This window comes from Panthera tigris, chromosome A2 (genome assembly GCF_018350195.1).
Source record: "Panthera tigris isolate Pti1 chromosome A2, P.tigris_Pti1_mat1.1, whole genome shotgun sequence".
Classification (NCBI taxonomy): Eukaryota; Metazoa; Chordata; class Mammalia; order Carnivora; family Felidae; genus Panthera; species Panthera tigris.
In genome coordinates, this window is record NC_056661.1 from 18676388 (window position 1) to 18696987 (window position 20600).

Genomic DNA, 20600 nt, shown 5'->3' on the forward strand with positions numbered 1-20600 from the left:
GCCCTGGGATTGACAGAGAGGGATGGGCTTCTCCAGTGAGCTGTCTGCCATGGGGAGTCAGTGTCTGCTTCTCACCCTGCTGCAGGAGCTGGCAGGCAAGCCTTATTCTCAGGACCTGTCTCGGAGCCCACAGAGCCTCAGTGACACAGGCTATTCGTCCGACGGCATCTCCAGCTCCCAGAGCGAGATCACAGGCGTTGTACAGCAGGAGGTAGAGCAGCTGGACAGCGCAGGGGTGACAGGGCCTCGCCCGCCCAGCCCCTCCGAGCTCCACAAGGTGGGGAGCAGCCTGCGGCCTTCGCTGGAGGCCCAGGGCCCAGCCCCCAGGGGCGAGCAGAGCAAGCCACCCAGGAGCAGTGGTGAGGAGCAGAAACGGAGGCCCCACTCCTTGTCCATCATGCCTGAGGCCTATGACTCCGATGAGGAACTGGAGGATATCTTGGAGGAGGAGGAAGACTCTCTGGAGTGGGGGCGCCAGAGGGAGCAGCAGGACACAGCCGAGTCATCAGATGACTTTGGCAGCCAGTTGAGGCACGACTACGTGGAGGACAGCAGTGAGGGTGGCCTGTCCCCTCTCCCACCCCAGCCCCCAGCCCGGGCAGCAGAACTGACCGACGAGGAGTTCATGCGACGACAGATACTGGAGATGAGCGCCGAAGAAGACAACCTGGAAGAGGATGACGTTGCCTCCTCTGGGCATGGCCTGGCCAAACATGGCACCCAGAAGGGTGGCCCCAGGCCCCGGCCTGAGCCCAGCCAAGACCCAGCGGTGCTGCCCAAGAGACGTCTGCCGCATAACGCCACCACAGGCTATGAGGAGCTGCTCTCTGAGGGAGGCCCAGCCGAGGCCAGCGATGGCACTGGGGCCCTACAGGGGGGGCTCCGCCGCTTCAAGACCATTGAGCTTAATAGCACGGGCAGCTATGGCCATGAGCTGGACCTGGGCCAAGGTCCCGACCCCAGCCTGGAGCGGGAGCCGGAGCTGGAAATGGAGAGCCTGACAGGCTCGCCAGAGGACCGCTCCCGTGGGGAGCACTCCTCCACACTGCCTGCCTCCACACCCAGCTACACTTCGGGCACCTCTCCCACCTCCCTGTCCTCCCTGGAGGAGGACAGCGATAGCAGCCCCAGCCGCCGGCAGCGACTAGAAGAAGCAAAGCAGCAGCGCAAGGCTCGGCACCGCTCACATGGGCCCCTGCTGCCCACCATCGAGGACTCCTCGGAGGAGGAGGAGCTGCGGGAGGAGGAGGAGCTGCTACGGGAGCAGGAGAAGATGCGGGAGGTGGAACAGCAGCGTATCCGCAGCACGGCCCGCAAGACACGGCGAGACAAGGAAGAACTGCGGGCCCAGCGGCGGCGCGAACGCTCCAAGACCCCCCCGAGCAACCTGTCCCCCATCGAGGATGCCTCCCCGACTGAGGAGCTGAGGCAGGCAGCTGAGATGGAGGAGCTCCATCGCTCCTCCTGCTCCGAGTACTCGCCCTCCCCTTCCCTTGACTCAGAGGCTGAAGCCCTGGATGGCGGCCCCACCCGGCTCTACAAGTCAGGCAGTGAGTACAACCTGCCCACCTTCATGTCCCTCTACTCGCCAACTGAGACGCCCTCAGGCAGCTCCACCACTCCCAGCTCCAGCCGGCCGCTCAAGAGCGCAGAGGAGGCCTATGAGGAGATGATGCGCAAGGCCGAGCTGCTCCAGCGGCAACAGGGCCAGGTGGCAGGTGGCCCCTCTCAGCCCACTGGTACCCGGAGCCAGGGTGCCTTTGAGTACCAGGACACCCCCGACCAGGACTATGGCAGGGCTGCACAGCCTGCCCCTGAGGGCACACCGGCCAGCCTGGGGACAGCCGTGTATGAGGAGATCCTTCAGACATCACAGAGCATTGCCCGCATGCGGCAGGCCTCCTCCCGGGACTTGGCCTTTGCAGAGGACAAGAAAAAGGAGAAGCAGTTTCTGAATGCCGACAGTGCGTACATGGACCCAATGAAGCAAAATGGCGGCCCACTCACCCCTGGTACCAGTCCCACCCAGCTGGCTGCCCCTGTGTCCTTCTCCACCTCCACCTCCTCAGATAGCAGTGGTGGCCGAGTCATTCCTGATGTCCGTGTTACTCAGCATTTTGCAAAGGAGCCTCAGGACCCCCTCAAGCTTCACAGCTCTCCTGCCTCCCCCAGCTCTGCCTCCAAGGAGGTAGGCATATCCTTTTCCCAGGGCCCTGGCACCCCAGCCACCACAGCTGTGGCTCCTTGTCCAGCCAGCCTGTCACGAGGTTATATGACTCCAACCTCCCCAGCAGGCTCTGAGCGCAGCCCTTCACCGTCTGCTGTAGGCCACAGCTATGGACAGACCCCAGCCACTGCGAACTACGGGTCCCAAACTGAGGAGATACCCCAGGCCCTCAGTGGCGCTACTGCCAGTGGACGGGCTGCCAGAGACAAGCCCCTGAGTGTGAGTGATGGCGAGAGCGGCCCCCACAAGGCCTCCCGGGGGTATTCCTACTTCGCAGGCTCCAGCCCACCTCTCTCTCCATCTTCTCCTTCAGAGAGTCCCACATTCTCCCCTGGCAAGCTGGGCCCAAGGGCCACAGCCGAGTTCTCTACACAGACGCCAAGCCCGACCCCTGCCTCGGACATGCCTCGGAGCCCTGGTGCCCTGACCCCAACACCCATGGTGGCTCAGGGCACACAAACGCCACACCGGCCCAGCACACCTCGCCTGGTGTGGCAGCAGCCCTCTCAGGAGGCCCCTTTCATGGTCATCACTCTGGCATCAGATGCCTCCAGCCAGACCAGGATGGTACATGCCAGTGCCTCCACCTCCCCAGTGTGTTCGCCCACTGACACCCAGCCCACCACCCACAGCTATAGCCAGACAACACCTCCGAGTATGTCCCAGCTGCCCCCAGAGCCACCTGGGCCACCTGGCTTCCCGCGGGCACCCAGTGCTGGCGCGGATGGGCCCTTGGCAGTCTATGGCTGGGGCGCCCTCCCTGCTGAGAACATCTCCCTGTGCCGGATCTCCTCTGTCCCTGGAACGTCTAGGGTGGAGCCAGGCCCTAGGCCTCCAGGCAGTGCCGTGGTAGACCTTCGCACAGCTGTCAAGCCTACTCCTATCATCCTTACTGACCAGGGCATGGACCTGACCTCTCTTGCCGTGGAAGCGAGGAAGTACGGCCTTGCCCTGGATCCAATCCCAGGACGGCAGTCGACTGCTGTGCAGCCTTTGGTCATCAACCTCAATGCCCAGGAGCAGACCCATGCCTTCCTCAGCACCGCCACCACCGTGAGCATCACCATGGCCTCATCTGTGCTCATGGCTCAGCAAAAGCAGCCTGTGGTCTATGGAGACCCCTTCCAGAGCCGGCTTGACTTTGGCCAGGGTGCGGGTAGCCCTGTGTGCCTGGCCCAGGTCAAGCAGGTAGAGCAGGCCGTCCAGACAGCCCCATACCGAGGCGGGCCCCGTGGAAGACCTAGGGAGGCCAAGTTTGCCAGGTATAACCTGCCCAACCAGGTAGCACCTCTGGCCAGAAGGGACGTTTTAATCACTCAGATGGGCAGTGCCCAGAGTGTTGGCCTCAAATCGGGCCCAGTGGCAGAGCCTGGTGCCGAACCCCACCGGGCTGCCCCTGCAGAGCTGCGGTCACATGCTGCTCCAGGTGCCAGGAAGCCACACACAGTGGTGGTGCAGATGGGAGAGGGCACAGCAGGCACTGTGACCACACTGCTCCCAGAGGAACCTGCAGGTGCCCTGGACCTCACTGGGATGAGGCCTGAGAGCCAGATGGCATGCTGTGACATGGTCTACAAGTTCCCCTTTGGCAGTAGCTGCACAGGCACCTTCCACCCCACCCCCAGCGCTCCTGAGAAGAGTGTGTCAGACGTTGCCCTACCTGGCCAGAGCAGCGGCCCCTTCTACAGTCCCCGGGACCCTGAGCCTCCTGAACCCCCCACCTACCGGGCACAGGGGGTAGTGGGGCCTGGGCCCCACGAGGAGCAGAGGCCCTACCCACAGGGCCTCCATGGCAGGCTATACTCCTCCATGTCTGACACCAATTTGGCAGAGGCTAGCCTCAACTACCATGCCCACAGGATTGGGCAGCTCTTCCAGGGCCCTGGACGAGACTCAGCTGTGGATCTCAGCTCGCTGAAGCATTCCTACAGCCTGGGCTTTGTGGATGGACGCTACCTTGGGCAGGGCTTGCAGTATGGCTCGTACACAGACCTGCGTCATCCCACAGACGTTTTGACTCACCCGCTTCCCATGAGGCGCTACAGTTCAGTGTCAAACATCTACTCAGACCACAGGTATGGCCCACGGGGAGATGCAGCTGGCTTCCAGGAGGCCAGTCTGGCCCAGTACAGTGCCACCACTGCCCGTGAGATCAGCCGCATGTGTGCTGCCCTCAACTCCATGGACCAGTATGGAGGGCGGCATGGCAGTGGTGGTGGTGGCCCTGACCTCATGCAGTATCAGCCCCAGCCCGGGCCTGGGCTCAGCGCTCCCCAGGGTCTGGCTCCCCTCAGACCTGGCCTCCTTGGGAACCCCACCTTCCCAGAGGGCCACCCAAGTCCTGGGAACCTGGCCCAGTACAGGCCTACGGTAGGCCAGGGAACAGCAGTCAGACAGCTGCTGCCATCCACAGCCACTGTGCGTGCAGCTGACGGCATGATCTACTCGACTATCAACACTCCAATTGCTGCAACACTGCCCATAACCACCCAGCCCGCCTCAGTACTGCGGCCCATGGTGCGCCGTGGCATGTACAGGCCTTACGTGTCGGGTGGGGTCACAGCTGTGCCGCTCACCAGCCTGACACGCATGCCCGTGATTGCCCCCCGGATACCTCTTGGGCCCACAGGGCTGTACCGATATCCTGCACCAAGTAGATTCCCCGCTGCTTCCAGCATTCCACCTGCTGAGGGTCCTGTGTACCTGGGGAAACCTGCTGCTGCTAAGGCCCCAGGGGCTGGGGGCCCACCAAGGCCAGAGCTGCCAACAGGGGCAGTTCGGGAAGAGCCTCTTTCCACAGCCACCCCTGCTGCCGCCAAAGAGGCTGTAGCAGCCCCACCCCCAGCCCCAGCCCCTCTGGCCAGCCAGAAGCCGCAGGTAGATGCTGCTCCCGGGGGCGGCAGCGGGGCCCTCAGCCGGCCAGGGCTGGAGAAGGAGGAAGCTGCGCAGGAGGAGCGACAGCGGAAACAGCAGGAGCAGCTGCTGCAGCTGGAGAGGGAGCGGGTGGAGTTGGAGAAGCTGCGGCAACTGCGGCTGCAGGAGGAGCTGGAGCGGGAGCGGGTGGAGCTGCAGCGGCACCGTGAGGAAGAGCAGCTCCTGGTGCAGCGGGAGCTGCAGGAGCTGCAGACCATTAAGCACCATGTGCTGCAGCAGCAACAGGAGGAACGGCAGGCCCAGTTCGCCCTGCAGAGGGAGCAGCTGGCACAGCAGCGTCTGCAGCTGGAGCAGATCCAGCAGCTGCAGCAGCAGCTGCAGCAGCAGCTAGAGGAACAGAAGCAGCGGCAGAAGACCCCCTTCCCCGTGGCCTGCGAGGCACCTGGCCGAGGGCCTCCCCCAGCTGCCACGGAGCTGGCTCAGAATGGCCAGTACTGGCCACCCCTGACCCACACAGCCTTCATCGCCGTGGCAGGGCCGGAGGGGCCTGGGCAGCCTCGGGAGCCCGGGCTGCATCGGGGCCTCCCCAGCTCTGCCTCGGACATGTCACTGCAGACAGAGGAGCCGTGGGAGGCAGGCCGCAGCGGCCTCAAGAAGCGGCACTCTATGCCTCGCCTGCGGGACGCCTGCGAGCCAGAGTCGGGGCCCGAGCCCTGCGCGGTCAGGAGGATTGCAGACAGCAGCGTGCAGACAGACGAGGAGGATGGGGAGGGCCGCTACCTCCTGAGCCGGCGGCGCCGGGTGCGGCGGAGTGCGGACTGCAGCGTGCAGACTGATGACGAGGACAGTGCCGAGTGGGAGCAGCCGGTGCGCCGCCGCCGGTCCCGGCTTTCCCGCCACTCGGATTCCGGCTCCGACAGCAAGCATGATGCTGCCGCCTCATCGTCCCCTGCAACCGCTGCTGCGAGGGCCACGAGCAGCGTGGGCATCCAGACCATCAGTGACTGCTCTGTGCAGACGGAGCCTGACCAGCTGCCCAGAGTCTCTCCAGCCATCCACATCACAGCCGCTACCGACCCCAAGGTGGAGATCATCAGGTACATCTCGGCGCCAGAGAAGACTGGACGCGGGGAGAGCCTGGCCTGCCAGACGGAGCCCGAGGGGCAGGCCCAGGGTGTGGTTGGGCCGCAGCTTGTAGGGCCAACTGCCATCAGCCCCTACCTGCCTGGCATCCAGATCGTCACCCCAGGGCCCCTCGGCAGATTCGAAAAAAAGAAGCCAGATCCCCTGGAGATTGGATACCAGGCCCAGCTGCCCCCGGAGTCCCTGTCACAGCTCGTGAGCCGCCAGCCTCCCAAGTCCCCCCAGGTCCTCTACTCACCGGTCTCACCCCTGTCCCCACACCGGCTCCTGGACACCTCCTTTGCTTCCAGTGAGAGGCTGAACAAGGCTCACGTGAGTCCCCAGAAGCACTTCACGGCTGACAGCGCTCTCCGCCAGCAGACGCTGCCTCGCCCCATGAAGACCCTGCAGCGGTCCTTGTCTGACCCTAAGCCCCTCAGCCCCACCGCCGAGGAGTCTACCAAAGAGAGGTTCTCCCTCTACCAGCACCAGGGGGGACTGGGTAGCCAGGTATGGGCACAGGGGCTGGTCCAGGGTGGGACAGGGGTCTCTGTCTAGCCTGGGGGCCCCACAGGGAGGGGTTTCTCCTGGGGTGGGGGTGGAGTCACCTCCAGCTCCAGAGGCCCAGAGGAAGGAGTTGAGGATGAGGACTGGATCTTCCTTGATGCACACCTGGTGAAGCCAGCAGCCTGGCAAGGACATCTGGGCAAATACAGACTCACACACTGGCCCCCACAGCCACCCATCCAGACACTGCTAGAAACTTCAGCCTCTCCTCAGCACTGCCTCTTCACAGCCCATATCTGGTCCAGTCCCTACCGTGTCCCCCCCCAGTCTGGGCCTCTCCCATTCCAAACCTCTACTGTGGATGTGTCCTTAGAAAATCAGTAACATAGACCTGGCTGGGCTGCTCCCTACTCCCCATCCCTGGCCTGGCTTCCATGGCCCCACAGGAAGTCCAAGCCCCTTGGCCTAGCATTCAAGGTCCATCCCAATGGGCTGCAGCATCTCTCGGTCTCATCTTGTCCCCTGTCACTATCTGGCCCTTAGTAAATCTGCTCCCTGTCTGCTCCCCTAGGCAGGGAACCCTGGAACATCAATGTGCCCTTGCCTGTGGCTTTAGTTGCCAATGATATCCTGGGACTGGGTGAGGCTGCCATGCAGGGGAAGATAGGAGTTGCAGGGGCCTTCTGCCAAGGATTTTGAGTGCCAGGCTAAAGAGCACGGGCTTTTCTTGTAGGCCCTTGGAGCTTCTGGAGGTTTGGGGCAGGTGAGACAGGCAAGATGGGTATTTTAGAAAGCTTCCTGGGCAGAATGTGGGTAGATAGGCTGAAGGGAAAGACTGCACAGTGGCCCTGGGGAAAGGGGTAGGAACCAGGTATGTTTTCTGGGCGTGATGCAGAGAGGAGAGGGTGAGGCCTCAAGGTGGGGTGGTGGAGGTGATGAGCTTGGGTAATGGAGAGCCCTGGGGTGTGCAGTCCAGAGAGCGTGGGGGTGGGATTAGGAGTCTAGGCTGGCAGGGAGTGCAGGCCAGAGAGGCAGGCCGTCCTGGCTCCAGGCCAGGGTGGACACAGAAGTTCCATGGGCCGGCAGTGTGGTGCCATGCCGTGATGAGCCCTCAAGGTGTGCAGCCAGAATAACAAAAGATGAACAATAGAATGAGGAGTTGAAAAAGCAAAATGTATTGTTAAAGGCCCACCCATTGTTCTGAGGCTCTGGGACACACTATCATTTTCTTTGTGACAGATGGTGAGTGTGGGTGGGAGGTTTTTATGTAGTTTCTTGGCAAGGTAAAACGCAAGAAGCCCAATGTCCGGGCCTAGTGTATTTTGGGGATTTGGGTGGTCCATAAAAGCCCAGAGTCCCAGGGCACTCTGGGAAGGCTAGGAACTAGAGACAAAGGACCCAAGGTAGACCTTGGTCTACCAGGCAGACTGGTAGACCATCACCATCCAGTGATGTGGACCTTCAGGTAATGTGAACGGCAGGTGAGGAGAACTACAGAGAGGGCAGGGTTAGGGAGTCTGGACCAGGAAGCAACACAGCCAGAGACAGGTTGGAGAGGCCCTGCAGGGTAGCTGGTAGTCTCAGAGAGTGGTGGGCTAACAGGGATGTGGAGGGAGCTGGGGGCCAGGCCAAGAGCACAGTCCAGAGAGTTTGGCAGAGGGTGGTATAGGGCAGCTGGGAGAAGAGGGTGGACCAGGCGGCTGAGCTGCATGTCACTTAAAACAGCTGTAGGACGGGGCAGGAAAAGACCCAGAGCCTGCAGTAACTGACAGTCAGCCTGTGCCCCTTCTCATGATCCTCTGGGGATCTTGGTGGGCACCCAGGGACCACTCCATTCCTGTCCATGGCCCTCTATTGCCCTGGTCCCCACCAGCTTCTAGACCTGAAACCAGAGCCAGACTGTACTGTCCTCACCTCAGGACACTCAGTGGGAGAGAGAGGGTGGCAAGCCCACTGGACATGGGCGGGGTCCTCAGGGCCGCTGTATGCTAGAAGTTCTCAGAGGCAGGCTAGTCCTAGAGACCAGCACAGAGGGGCATCTGCTCCACCCCTCCCCTGCTGCCTGGAGTGCTGGGAGAGAGAAGGCCTGTAAAACGGTCACAGGCCGGTGATGATGTCCACCGGGGGTGGGGGGGGGCGGCGGGCGGGGAGGCAGTCCTCAAGACTGCCTGGTGAATCAGAGCACCAACTATATGGAGCCCAGCCTCTGCCCCAACCCAGGCCAGGGCTCTTCTACCTTTGCCCCACCAAGTCACCCACACCTTGGGTCTCAGTGCTGCCCGCCCTTCCCTCTGTCTCAGGTGTCGGCGCTGCCACCCAACGGCCTGGTCCGCAAGGTGAAGCGGACACTGCCCAGCCCCCCTCCAGAGGAGGCTCACCTGCCCCTGGCTGGCCAGGCCCCCCCACAGCTGTATGCAGCCAGCCTGCTGCAGCATGGGCTGGCGGGGCCCACCGCTGTCCCTGCCACCAAGGCCAGCCTGCTCCGGGAGCTGGACCGGGACCTGCGGCTGGTGGAGCATGAGTCCACCAAGCTGCGCAAGAAGCAAGCGGAGCTGGATGAGGAGGAGAAGGAGATCGACGCCAAGCTCAAGTACCTGGAGCTGGGTATCACACAGCGTAAAGAGTCTTTGGCCAAAGACCGGGGTGGCCGTGACTACCCGCCCTTGCGTGGTCTCGGTGAGCATCGTGACTACTTATCAGACAGCGAGCTCAACCAGCTGCGGCTCCAGGGCTGTGCCACTCCTGCCGGCCAGTATGCTGACTTCCCTGTCACTGCCGCTGCTCCTGCCACCCCCTCTGGCCCTACTGCCTTCCAACAGCCCCGATTCCCACCTCCAGCCCCACAGTACACTGCAGGCAGTGGTGGGCCAACTCAGAACGGATTCCCAGCCCATCAACCACCCACCTACCCTGGCCCCGGCACATACCCAGCACCTGCCTTTCCTCCTGGCACCAGTTACCCAGCTGAGCCTAGCCTGCCAAGCCAGCAGGCTTTCCGTCCCACAGGCCATTATACAGCCCAAACACCCATGCCAACCACACAGAGCACTCTTTTCCCAGTCCCAGCTGACAGCCGTGCCCCCCACCAGAAGCCACGCCAGACGTCACTAGCCGACTTGGAACAGAAGGTGCCCACTAACTATGAGGTGATTGCCAGCCCAGTTGTGGCCATGTCTTCAGCCCCACCTGAAACCAGCTATAGTGGCCCAGCAGTAAGCAGCAGCTATGATCAAGGCAAGGCTGCTGAGCTGCCCCGGGCCGGGGACCGTAGTGGCGTGAGCCTGAGCTCAGCCTCCACCTACCCCTCTGACTCCCACTACACCAGCCTGGAGCAGAATGTCCCTCGGAACTATGTGATGATTGATGACATCAGTGAGCTGACCAAGGATAGTATCTCCACTACCCCTGATAGCCAGCGACTAGAGCCCCTGGGGCCAAGCAGCAGCGGGCGTCCAGGGAAAGAGCCGGGAGAACCCAGCATCCTTGAGGGGACTGCATTGCCCTGCTGCTACACCAGAGGGGAGGAGGAATCTGAAGAGGACTCTTATGACCCCCGTGGGAAGAGTGGCCATCACCGGAATCTGGAGAGCAATGGCCGACCAGCCAGTGCCCACTACTACAGTGACAGCGACTACAGACATGGAACTCGAGCAGAGAAGTATGGTCCAGGTCCCATGGGGCCTAAGCATCCCTCCAAGAGCCTGGCACCAGCTGCTATCTCCTCCAAACGTAGCAAGCACCGGAAGCAGGGCATGGAGCAAAAGATCTCCAAATTCTCACCTATCGAAGAGGCCAAGGATGTGGAGTCTGACCTGGCCTCCTACCCCTCCCCTGCAGTCAGCAGCAGCCTAGCCTCTCGGGGCAGGAAGTTCCAGGACGAAATCACCTATGGGCTCAAGAAGAATGTGTATGAGCAGCAGAGGTACTATGGGGTGTCCAGCCGGGACCCAGTGGAGGAAGATGACCGCATGTATGGAGGGAGTGGCCGGTCCCGGGTGGCATCTGCATATAGTGGGGAGAAACTGTCTGGCCATGACTTCAGCAGCCGGGGCAGGGGATATGAACGGGAACGGGAAGCCATGGAGAGACTCCAAAAAGCGGGCCCCAAGCCCTCGTCCCTGAGCATGGCCCATGGCCGGTCCCGGCCCCCCATGCGGAGCCAGGCCTCTGAAGAGGAGAGCCCCGTCAGCCCCTTGGGGCGGCCCCGCCCTGCCGGCGGCACCCTCCCTCCTGGGGACACCTGCCCACAGTTCTGCTCCAGCCACTCCATGCCTGACGTCCAGGAGCACGTCAAGGATGGGCCTCGGGCCCACACATATAAGCGTGAGGAGGGCTACATCCTGGATGACTCCCACTGCGTAGTTTCCGACAGCGAAGGTAATGGCAGCCAGGGGTGATTTCTGCAGCCGCTCAGCACCCGGGGGGCCTGCCCGCCCATGGGGCCCTGGGCCCTGAGATGTCCCAGGGGGGCCTGGCTTGGCGCCTCATCCAGTGGGCTGCTCCACCTGCGCCCTGGCCCTGGTTGTGGGGGGGACGGGCTGGGGGCCTAGTGTTAATTGCTTGTGGCTGTGGTGCCCACTCTCTGGTTTCCTTGCATGGCTTCAGCTGGGCCTCCCCCTGCGGCCAGCCCAGGGGTTGATGGTGTTCTGTTTTTGGTCTCTGAAGCGTATCACCTGGGCCAGGAGGAGACAGACTGGTTTGATAAGCCCCGGGATGCCCGCTCTGACCGGTTCAGGCACCACGGGGGCCATGCAGTCTCCTCCTCCTCCCAGAAGCGAGGCCCTGCCAGGCACAGCTACCACGACTACGATGAGCCCCCCGAGGAGGGCCTGTGGCCACATGATGAGGGTGGCCCGAGCCGCCACACCTCAGCCAAGGAACACCGGCACCACAGTGACCACGGGCGGCACTCAGGCCGCCACACTGGTGAGGAGCCGGGCCGGCGTGCTGCCAAACCACACACTCGGGACCTGGGTCGCCATGAGGCCCGGCCTCACCCTCAGCCCAGCCCTGCCCCGGCCATGCAGAAGAAGGGTCAGCCTGGGTACCCCAGCTCCGCTGAATATTCACAGCCATCCCGTGCTCTGTCAGCATACCATCATGCCTCTGACAGCAAGAAGGGCTCCCGGCAGGCCCACTCGGGGCCCACTGCACCACAGCCAAAGCCAGAACCCCAGCTGCAGTCACAAGGTCGGCAGGCAGCTCCTGGGCCACAGCAATCACAGCCGCCACCATCAAGGCAGACACCCTCGGCAACAGCATCACGCCAGCCACAGACGCAGCAGCAGCAGCAGCAGCAGCAGCAGCTACAGCCCCCTCAGCAGGCCCCAGCGCAGGCTCGGCTGCAGCAACAGGGCCAGCCAGCTACCCGGGGCCCAGCCTCTGCTGCCAGCCAGCCAGCAGGGAAGGCTCAGCCAGGCCCCCCAACAGTCACAGGCTCCCAGCCAGCAGGACCGGTAAGTAGGGCTCCAGTGCATGGATCCTACCCAGGGTGTATACTGCGGCCGCAGCTTGGACGTGCCCTTGGTTCCAGGCTGGGCACGGGCAGAATCCACGGACAGTATCTGAGCTATGGGTTCTGTGTTGCAGCCACGGGCAGAGCAGGCAAATGGCTCTAAAGGGACAGCTAAAGCACCCCAACAGGGGAGGCCTCCTCAGGCCCAGCCACCACCAGGACCTGGACCTGCAGGTGAGCCTGTATTTTGGTGCCCTCAGCCACGGCCCAGAATTCCTGGTCTGCCCTCTCCCTACACCCATGGGCGTCCTGAGCTCCCCTGCACTGCCACCCGCACTGCTCCCTGCGAAGGTGCCCAGGGGGCTGCAGACCTTTGCCGTAGGAAACAAGCTTGGGGTTAGAATGAGCCAGTTGGGGTCACCAGCACTGGGGACTTTGGGCCCAGGCAGCTCTGGTCAGGGAACCTGAGTACAGGGCCAGGACCACAGCTTCTTACTGTCTCTTTCCTTCCCCTTCTCTCCTCCCATCTGTCTTTCCATCCTCCTCTTCTCCTTCCTTGCTTTCCTCAACTTCCCTTTTTCTGCCTCCTCCAACCCCTTTCCTTCATGTTCTCTCTCTCTCTCTCTCTCTCTCTTCATTTCTCTCTCCTCCCCCTCACTCTCCCACATCACAACTGCCTGTATTCAGATTCCCTCAGGGCTGCTCTCCCACTCAAGCCTGTCTCCTGATGGTGGTTTCTTTCCCCCTAGGCGTGAAGGCCAGAGCCAGGCCTGGAGGGACCCCAGGGGCTCCTGCCGGCCAGCCAGGCGCTGATGGTGAGAGTGTGCTCTCCAAAATCCTCCCTGGTGGGGCAGCAGAGCAGGCTGGCAAGCTGACAGAAGGTAGGCACTGCCTGCAGCCAGGTCCATGGTGGGCGGCAGCTCCAGGGCCCTACTCTGGCAGAGGTTACATCTGGGAAATGATTCCAGGCTCGGTCAGCCAGACATAGGCCAGCCTGAACATCCACCTGCTGCTGCCCAGTGGCTCTCTGGGTGGTCCTTGCCCCTTGGGGTGGGCTTGGCTTCACTGTGCCAAATGGCCCCAGCTAAGAGGGAGTCTAGTCCAATTTCCTGATGCCTCTCTTCTTTTTCTTTGTCACAGCTGTCTCTGCTTTTGGCAAAAAGTTCTCCTCATTCTGGTGACCATGCCCTGCAGGGTAAGTATGGGCTGCCTGTACCTGCCTCCCTTTGCATGGGGGTTCCTGAGGAGTCCTCTAGGAGGAGTCTGGTCTTTAGCAGTGGTGATGTGGCCAGAGCTGCAGTATTCTCTCCTGTGAGTGTGGGAGGAGGAAGAGGAAAAGGAGGAACCCAACGCATAGAGGCCTTAATGTGGGGCCAACTCCATAGGGGTCCTGGGAAAGGGAAGCTAGGGCCAACACTCCCTTGTCCTTCTCCACCACGCCTACCACCCCTCCCGGGGCTCTCACAACTTTGAACTGGCTTTAGTTTGTAGGTAGGGCCCCCTGGGATACAGCTCCTCCTCAACCTTTCTCTGTAAATGCTCCACAGGCTCTTGAAGAGACGAAAGGAGATGATATCATTGCTGTGGAAAAATCTCTGGAGTCAGAGGCCTGGGCACAGCTCTGGACTCTGCGTATAACAGTGAGTGTCAGGTCCAGGGTAGGGCGGGGCAGAGGAAGGGGTGAAGGTCCAAGGCCTGGCTGACCAGACCCATGTAGCTCCTACAAATGTGAGCTGGGAGGAGGCTGGTGGACTTCCTTCAGCTGTGATGGGCCTCGCAGCTACCCGAGGGCCAGAGACGACCAAGCTAGCTGAGATGACTCAGGCAGTAACCTCAGGGAAGGACCCAGCAAAGCCAACCGTCTCCCACAACTTCGGGTCTTCGTTCTGGGCACTGATTCCAAAGCCCTTTCCCTGAGGCCTCGTGCTGGTGACTTTGCTCCAGACAGTCTGGTGAGGCCTGAGTCCCCAATGCTGCAGACCGTAGTAGCCATGAGCATGAACTTAAAACACTGTTGGCTTTCACAGGCTGAGCTCATGACCTGCAAGATGGAAGAGCAAAATGAGAAGTGAGGCAGACAGGAAGAGGACAGAGAGGAGAGGGAGGTCACTGGACAGGCAGTCTCAGCCCCTAGCCAGGTCAGCCCAGGGAGAGAGTGGAAGGGCCTCTGCGCAGGGGCCATGGCTCTGCCTGGACTGCAGTGGCCAACACGGGATGAGAAGCCTTCTCCTGGAACCCTCTCTGGTCCCAGCCCAGCCTCTGTGGCAGAGGAGGAGGTAGCGCATCATCCAGGATGGCAGGGAGGGTAGCCTGGCTAGTGGTGCTGCTCGCACTGCTCTGTGCACGGCCAAGGGCCACCTTCTACCATTCCATAACCCTGGGACCTTCTCCCTCCCCTTCCTTCACCACCTCTCAGGTTAAGAGTTTAGAGGTTTGTGTGCTTCTTGTGGTGAGCAGACAGGTGTGTGGCAGGGCCAGAGAGTCAGCGAACAAATCACAAGGGAGCCCAGGCCAGGGCTGCTTGTAGGAAGGAGTTGGGTGTAGTGGCAGAAGAGCTGCCTGTCTCTGGAGGAACAGTGGGGGCCCTAGAAACGTCCGGTCTCTCATCCACTTACCCGTTTATTCCACAAATGTTTGTCAAGTCCTAGGCAGGTGCCAGGCCCTGTTCCAGGTGCGAGGGATACAGCAGGAGATAAAACCAGGTCCCTGCCCTCCAAAGTGGACAGGCCATTTAAGGGGGACAGAGAAAAAATAAGTTAAAAAAAAAAAAACACTAAAGGTTAAAAAGGTAATTTCTGAAGGTGGTAAGTGTTATGAAGCCAGTGAAGCAGGGTTGTGGGGCAGGGGGTCTGCTCTAAAGAAAGCAGTCAGTGTGAGGTAAGGCTTGAGGCGGGACGATGTTGGGATGGGACAGGTGGGCCTTCAGGCCAGACAAACGGCCAGCAGAGCCAGAACTACAGCAAGGGGAGAGGCGGTCAGGATGAAGTCTGAGGGGGTGAGAGCCAGCTCGGGTGGGCTTTGTAGGCCAAAGTAAAGAGCCTGGAATTTATTTTAATTACAGTAGCCACAGTGCAGCACCCCCAGCGTTCTTCCTGCCTTCACCCCACTACAGCGGGCTCCCTGCTGCTTTCCCGCCCAGCTGGATGTTTCCTTGGAGTTGCCCTAGAACAGATGTGAAATCAGAAATTGTGCTGACGGGAAGGAAGGGCAGCCCATGGGCTGGGTTCACGGCAGAACCTACCTTGGGTTTAGGGCTAGGGCTGTGTCACTGAGGAGCGAAAGGAACCACGGGCGTGGTTCTATTCTGCGTCCTGCCACACAGCCTGGGTGGGCCAGTGACACCACTAACTTTGTAGTTAAAGGAATCTCCCTCAGGTTCTGGTATCTGGCTAATGATTGGGCCACACGGCCAGCACTTCTCTGAGTGCCCATCTCCTGGTGTCTTCTATGGCCATTTCAGAAGCGGGCTGGGAGAGGTGGGCCATTTTAAACAAAATCCCATCTCCCTCACGCTCAAGCAACTTATGTTATATTCAAGAAATGTCCCTTCCTGCCACCTGGATACTCCTTGCTTCCTGTCCTTGTCTTCGTGACCTCAAAATTGCCCAAGCACCCATCTCCCCAAGACTCAATGGGTAGGGACCCCCTGGGTGAGGAAAAGTTGGTCCATCAGCACATGGGCAGATCACCAAGAGGAGGGCAGGGATGGAAAGCAGCTGTCCACAGCTCTTGACAAAATCCTTCTTTCTTTCCTTCTTTCCCCCTTCCTCTTTTTCTCCTCTAAGCATCTGCAATCTGGCAAACCCTTGGCCCAAAGACTCACACCAGGTGGGACGTGGCAGGCAGGCCTCCGTTGAGAACGGGATGTTTTCTAACAGCAGCTGTCTGGGTGAAGCATCTGCTGGACACGTTGAGACCACTGGCCCCGGGGGACCCGTGATTGTCTTTCCAGAGACACTGCTCTCCTCAGGGCGCCACCTTCAAGGAATAGCCTTCGCTGGGAGGGAGGAGCCCTCTCCGGACACCCTGCCACCTCGGCAGTCCTGCTGCTCTTCCCACAGCCGCCTTTCTGCGGCCCGGCCAGCCAGGCTTCCTATGCGTTATACACAGAGTTTGGGCACAGGCTGCCTCTTTTTGACGGACGCTGCCCTCCCTCCACGATGCCAGAAGTTTTTCCACAGCCTTGGAGAGGGGCTTCGACTGAGGGCTGGGGGCCCCGGGCTCCGTTTCCTTCACATTCCAGCTGGCCCGGATCCCTCTGTGGCCACAGGGCCCTGCTCCCCTCACCCTGCCCTCTGGGTGACATCGGAGCAGACTTCCATGTGGCCAGCATGGGGTTGGGAGAACTTTACAAATATTAGGACCTAACACTGTCTCATCGCTGAAATAAGAGGCCATAGCACCGAAAAGCAGCGTGGGCACTGGCTGAGGCTTCTCCCAGCCCATGGGTGGCAGCATGCTAGCACGCCTGCCACCATCTCAAAGCCATCCGCCCCCCCGCTCCCCCCCCCCCGAACTCCCCAGCCATTGTGAGCATCCCAGCGACACCGCCATCATCTTGAGCAGCCAGCTCCTTGTTCATACACCTGGGGATTTCTTTTGATTTCAAGAACAGCCTTAATCATTTCAGTTTGATTTACGTGTATACCTCATAAGCAGTTTTCTTTTGTTTCTCTTTCTCCCCCTTCTTTTTCTCTGCTCGCCTCCTTGCCTCTCCCCTCCACCACCACCTGTGACCGATGGTTTGGTTTCCTCTCTGCTCTGCCCCTGATCAGCACAGGGAGAATGTTGACTCAGAAGCAATAGGGGGCAGCAGGCCACCAAGAGCACAACCCCAGGGCGAGGTCTAGGAAGGCCCCTCAGCCCACCTCTGTTTACTGTGCAATCCAGTCCTTCTTAAGCCATCACCAGTGGGCATGCTCAGAGCAGAGGGGCCAGGGCTTCTGCCATGCGAGGGCAGGGCCCAGAGCCCTGTGCTGGGGAGTATGGCACCGTCCACCCACCTGGCGTACTGGGCGGCATTCCTCCCCAAGGCCCTTACCTTGGGGGCCTCCCTTCCTCTTGGGCACCCCCACCAGTCTCATCTCTAACGTTCTATGCAATGAAATATAAACCCTCAAAGACAACTGTTAATATTTAATAAATTCCATGTTATGTATAAGGAGTTAATTGCAAACATGCAATTGAGAAACTGGATAGATAAGCTCATATCAAACACCGCCCCCCCCCCGCCCCCTGCTCCCACTGTGTGTGTGAAATTCTCAGTCTGTGGCATGTTTGACCTGTGGCAGGACTCGCTGCTGCCAGGTGAGTCACCGCCTGTCCTGCAGTGGAGCATGCACAGCTCGCAGCCTTTTTGCACGATTTCATCCATTTTAACTGCTCCACCCTCTTGCTTGGGAGTTCTTTTTGCCTCAGAACCTCTCCTTCAGGAGTGCTTCTAGCTGACTTCTGCACGAGCTAGTGAGGACCTGCTGGAATTGTTGCCTGAGCGTGCAGGCTGCGGGGCGGGCAGAGCAGGGCCTCGCACACCTTGCAGGTTTCTCGGACCAGGATAGCAGGTGAAAAGAAGCCTTTGGAGCAGACATGCTGCTGGAGCCCACACAGGAGTGTGTGGGTGAACATTCTGAAGGTTTGCTGTATGATTTCCATCTGTAAGTCACTCCCCCTCTTATCCCATCCCTGAGCCAGAGGCGTCTGGCCACCCCTTTCAGTGGGACATGGCTCAGGCACAGAGCTGGGCTGTGTCTTTGGCCAGAGACACAGAGGCAGGGTCTGGCTATGTCCTAGGGACCCCAGATCCTGACTGTACCTGCTCCGTGCCTCTTCTTTGTAGCTCGGGGGGGCTCCAAGGTCTGTGAGCCAAGAGATCTAGGCTGGGACAAGGGGATCAGCAAGTGCTCAGTAAGAGCTAGGTCTCTGGCACTTGTGGCAAGGACAGCTAACAATGTCATCTTGGACCAGAGCAGGTGTTCACATAGACACTGGCTTCACGCTGAGTTTCTTGGGAAGCTTTTCAGTAGCAAAATTCACAGAAGGTTCTTTTGTGACCCTCTTTCCATCTGTCTCCAGGACCTAAACTCCCTGCCCCCCTTCATCTCTAAAGCCCAAGTATCGCACTGCTTGTCAGCTTCCCTGTGACTGAGCCTCGAGGCCTGGCCTTCCTCCAGTTTGCTCTGGTTTGCACCATGCATTTCTCAGGGGTCCACATTTCTCATACTTTCCTATAAGGTCTACACAGCCCTTCAGAGGGGGATCCTGGCTTACCTCTGGCAGCTGTGGATGGGGCAGGAGGCTGTTGACCTCTGTTTTGGGCCTGTGACCCTGGTCCTCCTGGATTTGGGCTTCGCCCATCCCCCAGGACACCTGCCTCATCCCAGAGATCAGGCCTGGGCTGTAAGAGCCCCATCTGAGCAAGGGCTAAGGGAGGCCACTATCCATCACCTTTGACTACCCAGGGCCAAGTCCGTGTGGGGATGTGCCTGTGGCTGGACATATGGGGGACCAAGGCAGTAATCCTTCCCACTAAAGGCCAGGGGGTGGGACCAGGAACAGGGAGCAAGCAGGGAGAGGACAGCAGGTCAGCCTCCATCGGGCCCAGTCTTAGGCTCTACAATGTTGACTTTTCAGCAAATTTCCTTTGTGACCAAGCCTTCTGAGTTTGAAATTTCTGACATCTGCCACTCCCCACTGTACCCCCAGGACACATCTGTATCCATCACCCCTTGTGAAGGTGGCTGGAGCAGGCCCCTCTGGGCCACAAGTGTCCCAGCCCTTGTGTAGATGCAGCTGTGACTCTGGAGGCACTGCAGCCAGAGACGGAGGGACCAGCATTTGGTACCTTGGCAGTGGGGGGGGCATCGAGCCCATCTCCAAATGGGCAGAGTTTCTGGGATGTGGTCTAGGCCTTCTCCATACCTGCCTCCCCAGTGTCATGAGCAAGGGCATTGTCTGCCCACTCCAGGGCCTAATGCACTCACTTCACAGCGACAGTCCCCTCCCACCCACCCACTTAGTCCTTGGGAAGAGAATGTGGTCTCAGGGCCCATGATGAGAGGGCAGCAGTGGCAGTAACTATGGCCTGTCTTGTGGAACCTATGTGGAGTTTTCTAGGCAGATCCTTTGCCATGGCAGCATGGCCCTTCCCCTGCCCTCATGCCACCCTCCCCCCATCTGTAAATACTTGTCATCGTGGACTCCGACAGGGTCAGAGGGACAGGCCTGACCAACTGAAACTCCTCAGAGATATCATCTCTGTCTCCCTGGGTACCAGCAGCCCTGCTGCCATGTGCACTGGGGTGGCGCTGGAGAGCCATGGAAATCGTGAGATAACTGTGTGTGTATGCATGTGAACAAGCGTGTGAATGTGTATGTGTGTGCGTGTCTGCCCCACTCAGCCTCTGGGATCAAATCAGCTCCTGCTCTCCAAGCGCAGTGCCCTGGAGAGTGGTGGCTGCCCAAAGCCTTTTCTCTGCTAGCTTCCATGTCTTGTTTTTGCTTTCCCCTCACTCCTTCCCTCCCTCCCTTCTTGCCTCTCTCCCTTTCTTTCCTTCTCTCCTTGGAGGGGGGGAAGAGTGCTGTACAAAGTGAAACAAACAAGTTTACAGTTGTAAGTGCAATGACCTGAGTCCTCCACATGACCTTGTGAATTGTGTGCCGTCCTCCTGTGCTCTGTGAGAACTCGTGGTACTTCAGTGTCCCTCCCCCTGTATTGTGACAAGGTAATTCTGTGGTATCAGAATAAAAGGACTTGATATAAACAACCTACAGACTGTCTCTGGGATGGTTTCTGAAATGGTAAGGCTTAGCCAGAGGAACAAAGCCTCAAACTTGTGACAGTCCTGTTTACAGTTAAAGGGAGAAGAGTAAAAGGGGTATGTTGTAGAAGTGTTGGCAAGGCCACAGCTAAGTCTACACCAAGCTGGCCAAAAACAATGGGTCCTCCACAAACATGGTCAGGGCAGGTCCCAGGTTTGGACCTGGAGGGAGCAGTTAGTTCACTGTGCAGGTGTTGAGGGATGGTGCCTCCAAGGCGGGTGTGTCCAGGCTGTGCCTCTTTCTGGCCCCGGTTCCTGGTTAGACAGGTGAGCAGGTGCTGCCCCCTGGTGCTGCCAACAAGCACCACACCTATCTACCTTGCTATGTCTACTCCCAACCCCTCAACTTTTGCAGGCTGCCAGACCTTAGTTCTTTCCCAACAGCATGGGTGAACCTCCTTACTAGAGTAACCCAGAGCTGCTAGAAAATTCTTAAGATACAGATAAAGGAAAAGAGTATCAGCCTCACCTCTGACCTTCCTCCAGAGTTAGTATGTTAACATGTCCTTACTTCCTGTTTTTCTTTTTCATTTTAAACAGAAGCCAGAAGGTGCAGTACCTTCTGTTTTCTAGCCTCCTGTTTATTTCTACATGTTCA

The 20600-nt window shown here is 59.7% G+C and overlaps 1 protein-coding gene across 1 annotated transcript in view; it reads left to right on the plus strand.

Annotated features, from left to right (window-relative positions):
* The window catches only part of BSN (bassoon presynaptic cytomatrix protein), a 94780-nt gene extending 74774 nt beyond the window's left edge, over positions 1-20006 (plus strand). Inside the window, exons 5-12 of the mRNA XM_042978959.1 lie at positions 86-6733; positions 9031-11107; positions 11396-12186; positions 12320-12419; positions 12935-13066; positions 13326-13380; positions 13733-13825; positions 15971-20006. Coding sequence (XP_042834893.1) covers positions 86-6733; positions 9031-11107; positions 11396-12186; positions 12320-12419; positions 12935-13066; positions 13326-13366 — 9789 coding nt within the window. The 3' untranslated portion in view covers positions 13367-13380; positions 13733-13825; positions 15971-20006. The remainder of the gene's footprint in view (positions 1-85; positions 6734-9030; positions 11108-11395; positions 12187-12319; positions 12420-12934; positions 13067-13325; positions 13381-13732; positions 13826-15970) is intronic.
* The last annotated feature ends 594 nt before the right edge of the window (positions 20007-20600 follow it).